At 43.3% G+C, this 8,851-nt stretch overlaps 1 protein-coding gene across 1 annotated transcript; it reads right to left on the minus strand.

Moving 5' to 3' along the window:
• Positions 1-4,060: 4,060 nt before the first annotated feature.
• LOC139470379 (tripartite motif-containing protein 2-like) lies at positions 4,061-6,268 on the minus strand. The gene has a single exon (XM_071252797.1). It carries the CDS (start codon positions 6,266-6,268, stop codon positions 4,061-4,063), a length of 2,208 nt encoding a protein of 735 aa, XP_071108898.1.
• Positions 6,269-8,851: the final 2,583 nt, after the last annotated feature.

The following is an 8,851-nucleotide window of genomic DNA, read 5'->3' on the forward strand; positions in this document are numbered from 1 at the left end:
TGTGTTTTGAACTTCGCATGATCAGGTAAGAAAATTGTTAACTGAATGTAAATCGAGATGATGTGGGATTGGTGTGTAAAAACACATCTTCCCGAGGCAAGTGAGTTAACTGACTTTAAAAGTCCAGTTTCCTCTCTTGCCGAACTAGGCTGGTATTATGGAGTTACTTTTGGCTGGACTAACGAGTCTATGCATAGTCCAATCAAAATCGAGCAACGGAATCGAAATCCGGTTCGTAAACTGTCATGCAGATTTCGGCCGATTGCAGGATTTGTAAAGCATGTGCACCGCCAACTCGTTGTCATCAGATATTTTCCAAATCCTTTCATGTTTTTAATCAATGTGCTCGCGTGATTTGGTGCACTTCGGGATATGTAAATAATCAGTATATAAATACTGATTATAGATCAGATTGTCCTGACTGGGCGTCGCCATTTTGTTTGAAGCAAATGCAAGTGATACGAGAGGTGGAATCTGATTGGTCCACAAGAGAGGCTTAGAAGGGACATAATGCGTGATAGCCACTGGTGGCGCTACGATCGAGCCTAGGGATTCTAGCCTGGTTGGGCAAGGGTAGCAACTGGACTTTTAAATGCAAACTCCCTTGCCTCGGGAAGATATAAGTGAACATTGTTTAAGGTCACATGCACTTGAACCTAAAGAGGTAACATGAGCTTCATGAATGAAGGAGTGAGTGAGTGAGTGAGAGTGGGTGAGTGAGTATGAGCACGTGGTTTAATGTGACTTTTGACAATACTACATTAATATCATGGCGGAGGACACCAGGCTTCACACATTATACTCATTTCTGAAATTAAACCCGTACCTGGCATGATAAGTGTACACGTTAACCTAGAGACACTGAGACTGACTACAACTATTTACATTATGGAGACAACAACATCAGCTCCAAGGTCAATCGGTAACTTTTTCAGTGACATAAACTGTTGATCAAAATAAAGAGTGCACATGATATGCTTGCCGTAAAAGGCGACTATGCTTGTCGTAAAAGGCGACTAACGGGATCGGGTGGTCAGGCTCGCTGACTTGGTTGATGCATGTCATCGATCCCAATTGCGTGGATCGATGCTCATGATATTAATGACAGGATTGTCTGGTCCAGACTCGATTATTTACAGACCGCCGTCATATAGCTGGACTATTGCTGAGTGCGGCGTTAAACAACAAACAAAACAAACACTGGCTACGTAGTGAGTTTTTATTTTTTTTGGTTGTCATATATAAAGAACAAACACATTTATGGGGAATAAGTTATAGTTTCAGGATAAACACATATATACATAAATACAACCAATTTATATCACATTATACTTATTATAACTATTTCCCTTACACAAGGAGTAATTCTAATAAGTATCCTTAGAAAGCATACACAATAATGATACTGTACAGCAGTAATGGCATTGCCATTAACACATTTTGACAGGCAACCGTTCAAGTACAATAACATCCCTGGTAATGCTAACACTTTGCAATACTTCATACTAAAGCAGATCCGTGAAGATTCCGGGGTAGAATAGGTCTTCAGCAACCCATGCTTGCCGTAATAGGCGACTATTCTTGTGGTAAAAGGCGACTAACGGGATCGGGTGGTCAGGCTCGCTGACTTGGTTGATGCATGTCATCGATCCCAATTGCGTGGATCTATGCTCATGATATTAATCACTGGAATGTCTGGTCCAGACTCGATTATTTACAGACCGCCGACATATAGCTGGAATATTGCTGAGTGCGGCGTTAAACATCAATCCAATCCAATCATACTAAAGCACACGTTATGATGAACGTTAGAACACATCGCATACTAAAAATAGAGAGTTATGTTTCCACATAATAGTATATATCAATAATTATATATTACACAATAAGTCTATACCCTGTGGGTGACACTGGCTGTAGATTTCTTCTAGTGGGGCGGTTAAGGATGGATTTTTTCAAAATTGTGCACTTTAGATTAAAAACACCAAGTCTGGCACACTTATACATTGAACCATTCCGAACATTTCTGGATATGGATCTCCCTCAGCATGTTCTCTAGGGTGGGTTGTAGCGAGGATATCCATGAACGGGCATGCAATCAAACTCTCTGACTTAACCCAATGTAAACCCGCTAAAAGGCCGAGTTCAAGATTGAAGGGTCTATCCGATGAGGAACAACGCTTCTGTATTCATTCTTGCTTGGGAATTCCCCGGGTTTTCCCCAGGAATGTGGAAGTAGTCAGTCAGTGTTTACGCCATTTCAATTATACAGCCTTGGGAAAAAAGTATGAACGCTAAAACGTCGGTTTCGCGGTCATATGACCGACCACTCGTCCAATGGAAAAGCCGTATTGCGTAAACTTCAAATAAAAACATTACTCATAGTTATATAACACCACTATGACGTCAGAAGGAATGACTTCATCACAGCAGTAATTTGGATATGGCGAGGTACGGGTTATTCGGCATGCATGGTTGAAAATTAGAGAGTCTCACCTAAGTGCTGGCCAAGGATATTTAAACCTTCAGTGATGATGTAGTTGATATCAAAAGAAACAAAGGTGAGATTCTATTTTCATCCAAAATCATTCCTCCTACTTTTCTTTGTTTGGAAACAGTAAAACACAGTGTATTGAGAGTTAAAGTACATCTATCAAGCTTCCGTGGCAGACAGATTAGTGATGTCATTAGACTGTGACATCATGGTAACCGATGACGTCACAATGGTCAACAAATCATTGGGATGCAATTTCAAAGAAGCGACGACATCTCCTCGCTTGATCTCATCCAAGCAATACTGTTGGACATCTTCTGTCAATAATGCCCCTGTCTTATTCAGGCACCGACTGTCACTAATGCCCCTGTCTTATTCAGGCATCGACTGTCACTAATGTCACTATCTTATTCAGACATCGACTGTCACTTATGCCCCTGTCTTATTCAGGCATCGACTGTCACTAATGCCCCTGTCTTATTCAGGCATCGACTGTCACTAATGTCTCTATCTTATTCAGGCATCGACTGTCACTAATGTCACTATCTTATTCAGGCATCGACGGTCACTAATGTCACTATCTTATTCAGGCATTGACTGTCACTAATGTCACTATCTTATTCAGGCATCGACTGTCACTAATGTCACTATCTTATTCAGGCATCGACTGTCACTAATGTCACTATCTTATTCAGGCATCGACTGTCACTAATGTCACTATCATATTCAGGCATCGACTGTCACTAATGTCACTATCTTATTCAGGCATCGACTGTCACTAATGTATCTCTCTTTCTCACATCTTGACTGTCACTAATGTCTCTATCGTATTCAGATCGTGGCTGTCACTAATGTCTCTCTCTCTCTCACATCTTGACTGTCACTAATGTCTCTATCGTATTCAGATCGTGGCTGTCACTAATGTCTCTCTCTTTCTCACATCTTGACTGTCACTAATGTCTCTATCGTATTCAGATCGTGGCTGTCACTAATGTCTCTCTCTTTCTCACATCTTGACTGTCACTAATGTCTCTATCGTATTCAGATCGTGGCTGTCACTAATGTCTCTCTCTTTCTCACATCTTGACTGTCACTAATGTCTCTATCGTATTCAGATCGTGGCTGTCACTAATGTCTCTCTCTTTCTCACATCTTGACTGTCACTAATGTCTCTATCGTATTCAGATCGTGGCTGTCACTAATGTCTCTCTCTTTCTCACATCTTGACTGTCACTAATGTCTCTATCGTATTCAGATCGTGACTGTCACTAATGTCTCTATCTTATTCACATCTTGACTGTCACTAATGTCTCTCTCTTATTCAGATCGTGACTGTCACTAATGTCTCTCTCTTATTCACATCGTGACTGTCACGAATGTCTCTCTCTTATTCAGATCGTGACTGTCACTAATGTCACTATCTTATTCACATCTTGACTGTCACTAATGTCTCTCTCTTATTCAGATCGTGATTATTCAGATCGTGACTGTCACTAATGTCTCTATCTTATTCAGATCGTGACTGTCACTAATGTCTCTATCTTATTCACACCTTGAATGCTGTCGTTACAGAGAATGTACTTTGCAATGTCCGCCGATCTCAGCCACGTATAGATGACCCCTGGGGGAGAAACAGATGGACTGACATGAGAAGACATTATCAACATCACCAGAGTAATCTCCCTTTGAAGTCACCTTGACAACCCCGCCATCTTGAACAATGTACACATTTCCTAGTAAATCGCAAGCAAGGCCAGACACGATTCTATTTTTAACATAATCGGAAGTCGCTTGACATGTCGTGCTTCCGGTCTTAGATTTCCAAATTAGACTTGAATTTGTAGAATCCCATATCACGAAACCTTGTTTGTGGTCAACGCTGAAGGGGATATCCTCTCGCAGGCGATCGAACACACGGAATGTCTTCATGACCTTGCCCTGCAGACTGAGTACGTCTAAACTGGCCGAGTCGGCACACAGCGCTGCCGTCATTCCAGGGCGATAGTGCATAAGACGAGTGTAAGATTTGGTTGATTGAATCGTGCTGATAATCTTCAATTCCTTTCCAACTGAAATAACTACAATTTTCTTGTTCTCTGGAAAACTGACAAGTGCTCTGTCCTGTGACGCAACAGCTAGTCCATAGGGTTGAGACTGGAACGATATACTCGAACAGAGACCGTCCTGGTTAAATATCTTCACCGATTTATTTGCCGCGTCAGTCACCATGAATAATTCCTCCGACAACGCAACAATGCTTTTGACAACAGGCAAGGACTCGTCGTCGCTCGTACTCAACTGATATGTTCTCATCACATTGGAAGAGATGAGCTTCTTCTGTGTACTCGCGCATTCATCTGAATCAGTATTCAGATCAACTACTAGTTCATAGCCGCTGCAACTATTTCTGGCAGGTTGTTTTGAGCTTGATTCGTTGTCAGGTATTTGAGGTGAAGGTGTGGGCTGGACAGGCTCAGCATCCCTCTCCCCACCGGGGTAGATAACAGGAGATGAGTGCCTGAACAGCGAGGTATCAACCAGGGGTAGTGTAGAGCTACCTCCCCCTGTCGCCAGCACGGGTATATTTGATTCATCACTGTCTCTACCCAGGTACGGAGTCACTGGATTCATTTGATGTCCATTCACTATTCCAAGCTCCCCTTTGCTCCAACTTTCATTAAACCAGGGAACAGAAGCAGATGTTGGCATTGTATTTGTGTGATGTCGAAGGGAGACGGACTCTTCGCGGCTTTGTGACACGCAATTGGATGACAGTGACCTTGGCATGGCTGCTGAAACTCCATCAGAGGCAGGGACTCTGGAGTTATAGAAGGCGACTGAACCAAGACTGAAGTCTTTATCGAGACAGGAGAAATCAGGAGTGAATGATATTCTCATCCTTTCATACTGGAGTTTTTCTGCTGAACTGACAGATGTCAGCGTCTTCTGTATCTTTCTCCTCAGCTGTTCAGCGGTGTCAGAATCCTGGTTCCTTATCGCCGTAGCAGCAGACATTGAATTCCTGAGTTGTTCCAGGTGCTCCTTAGTTGTAAGATGCTGATTCTCCAGGCTTCTCGTCAAATGGTCATATTCCGTATCCATTTTGGAAAGAAGTTTCTTCTTTGCGTTATCTAACATTGAGTAAAACTTTGTAATATGCTTATGAATACCTGTCCGCACTTTCTCCGCCTGACCTGCCAAATACGCCAGTTCATCTTGTATACATCTTTCTTTATCCCGAACTGACGTAATTTCACGTTTTAGTCTTTCCACGAGTATGCCCATGTCTTCTGTTGTCCATTTTCCTTGCGGTAAGAGCTTGACCGTTACCGAACAGTTGATATGCTTCGAGAACATACATTTTCTACATGAGGCAGCTTTACAGGATACGCAGAACATGTTGAGCGGACAGTCGGGGTGGTCCACACACCAATATTCCCGGGCACCTGCTGGAGAACCACCTGCAGCATCTCCTGGAGACGTGCCTGGTGTTCCTGCAACTCTCTTACCCATCAGTTCTTTCATCAGGAAGTTCCCCGGAAAGCAGTCCGCCCAGGACGAGGGTGGTGCTCCTTCTGCAGGGACTAGAGTGACCCCCCTACACACCGGACACAGGAAGGAGGGTGGGGACAGGGTGGCCGAGTAGTTGATGTGCTGTCGTAGACACTGGTGACAGAAGCTGTGGAGGCACGGTAGTGACCTCGGGTCACTGAAGTTGTCGTTGCAGATGCTGCACACGAAGAAGTCATCGTCCAGTTGGATCGTGGCGGACATAGTCGTCACTTAAGTGTCATCACCTGAATGTGTGAGTATAATTGTAAGACGTTTTTAGCTTATCCAGCAATATCACGGGAAATGACACCAGAAATTGAGTGAGTGAGTGAGTATGGTTTTACGCCGATTTTAGCAATATTACAGCAATATCACGGCGGGGGACACCAGAAATGGGCTTCTCGCATTGTATCCATTTTGGGTCTTCGACATACGAGGGAAAGTTTTAACCACTGATCTACCCCCACCGCCCCAGTGGGATGAGGAAAGCAACAGAATGAAAAGGTTTTTTAACATAACACAAATGCGTTTGCTGCTTATCTGCCATTTGAGGTCAGATATCGACACTCGTTATTCGTGTTATGATGTCTGTTCGTATGGTTGGACAACACCATTTATGTTGCTGTTTTCACCGTCTAGATGTAATGCTGCACAGGGGATGGCAGTTGAGTCCCTGGACAGAGTTGGCTTGTTTGTTTGTTTGTTTGTTTGTTTGTTGTTTAACACCGCACACAGCAATATCCCATATATATGACGGCAGTCGGCAAATAATCGGGTCTGAACCAGATAATCAAGTGATTGACATCATGAGCATCGATCCACGCAATTGGAATACCATGACATGCATCAACCAAGTCAGCGAGCTTGATCACCCAATCCCTCATTCGTCTTTCACGGCAAGAATGGGTCCCTGAAGACCTATTCTACCCGGGATCTTCGCGGGTCCGACTGAGTTGGTCTCGCACAAGCAGGACATAAATCAATGTGTTGGTGACTCACGATTAACGGTAAATTATTGTCCTTTCAATCGACAACTCGTAACTTTACACAATACATCACTTGACAACATACACAGATATGTAACGTAGATAAAAATAGATAAAAGATTTCTCAAAGGGCATATAGGATACGTAAACATACTAAATGACCCGTTAAGATCCGGGGTAGTAGGTCTACAGCAACCTATGTTTGCCGTAAAAGGCGACGGATCGGGTGGTCAGGCTCGCTGACTTGGTTAATGCATGTCGTCGGTCCCAATTGTGTGGATCGCTGCTCATGATGTCAATCACTGGATTGTCTGGTCCACACTCGATTATAAACAGACCGCCGTCATATAGCTGGAATATTGCTGGGTGCGGCGTTAAACAACAAACAAACAGACAGACAGACTAATACCATATGTGAATGACCTGTTGTAAGCGGGGTAAATGGCACAATCTAGATGGGGTTTCTTACCTTACTGAATACTTGAAAATCACTCAGGGTCAGAAAACCAGGTTTTCACAGCAACATTCCCCTTGTTACATGACACCGTGATTTACTCGCCCAGTTTGTGTGACGCTGCACTTTGAACAGTGAGCTATCAGTGTGTGTTGTATCTGACCTAGATAAAGTGTTCATACCGTCATTTATCGTATTGATGTATGGCGCTAATCGTTTGTCGTAAATAAGAACCGCCTCCGTGGTCTAGTGGTAGAGCGTCCGCCCGGAGAGCGGAAGGTTCGGGGTTCGATACCCGGCCGCGTCATACCAAAAGACGTTAAAAGATGGTATTTGTTGTTACCCTGTCTGGCGCTCGGCATTAAGGGGCTAAAACAAGACTGGTCGGTTCGGAGTCAGTATACTGTGTCTGAGTGGGGTATTCAAGTTAAACTGCGGCATGGTATCTCAGTGAGCTAGCACTATAAATCGGCATCAGTCCGGACTAGTACAAGCAGCCACACAAACACACACACGTACATGCACGTCGCTATATAAGTGCAATAATCTTGGACGTGACGTTAAACCCCCTTTCACCTCACCGTAAATAACAGAGAATGTTACGCATGTTCTTGCTTGAATCATGTTTCGAAATTGTGAAAAACAGTCAATGGCATTCATGATACGAGGCCGTTTAATATATATAACACGCAACCAATATAGACATATACATTTGGTTAATTTTGTCTGATAATATTTATTTAAATAATTTGTCAGGTGGAGAGTTTTGTCTGTTACAAATGTTTGGAAGCCGTACGCTTTTTAAACACAACTGGATAGTATAAGTTTAGTTGGATAGTCAATGTTTTGTACACGTTTGGATAGTAAATGTTTTTAAACGCAATTGGATAGTACATGTTTTACACGATTGGATAGATCATGTTGGAGGCATAGTTGTACTGAGTCCCGTCCCATCACTGTACCAGGATCCGCTGACGGTAGGCTCGAAATCCACATTCGTCCTGAGTATGATCTTTAAGTGAGTTTCTATGCCCGTAGGTTTTGAAAACGTCTGCGACCAGCGCCACAACAGGATTCCTGTCGGAAATAAGTTCACCAGTAGTAAAATAACTAATACTGTTCAAAGTAGCGTTGGGGCGGTCGGGTAGCCTAATTGTTAAAGCGTTGGCTCGGCACGCCGAAGACCCGGGTTCGATTCCCGACATGGGTACAATGTGTGAAGCCCATTTCTGGTGTCCCCCGCCGTGATATTGCTGGAATATTGCTAAAAGCGGCGTAAAATCATACTTACTCACTCACTCACTCAAAGTAGCGATAAACCTAACTGTTTTTCAAAATCGGACATACCATCGCAAGTCTTTGCAT

Source organism: Haliotis cracherodii, unplaced genomic scaffold, assembly GCF_022045235.1.
Source record: "Haliotis cracherodii isolate W230 unplaced genomic scaffold, xgHalCrac1.p SCAF_20, whole genome shotgun sequence".
In the NCBI taxonomy this organism is placed as follows: Eukaryota; Metazoa; Mollusca; class Gastropoda; order Lepetellida; family Haliotidae; genus Haliotis; species Haliotis cracherodii.

Coding starts and splice junctions, on each gene's coding strand:
- LOC139470379 (XM_071252797.1), bottom strand. CDS start 6,268: ATGTCCGCCACGATCCAACTGGACGATGACTTCTTCGTGTGCAGCATC.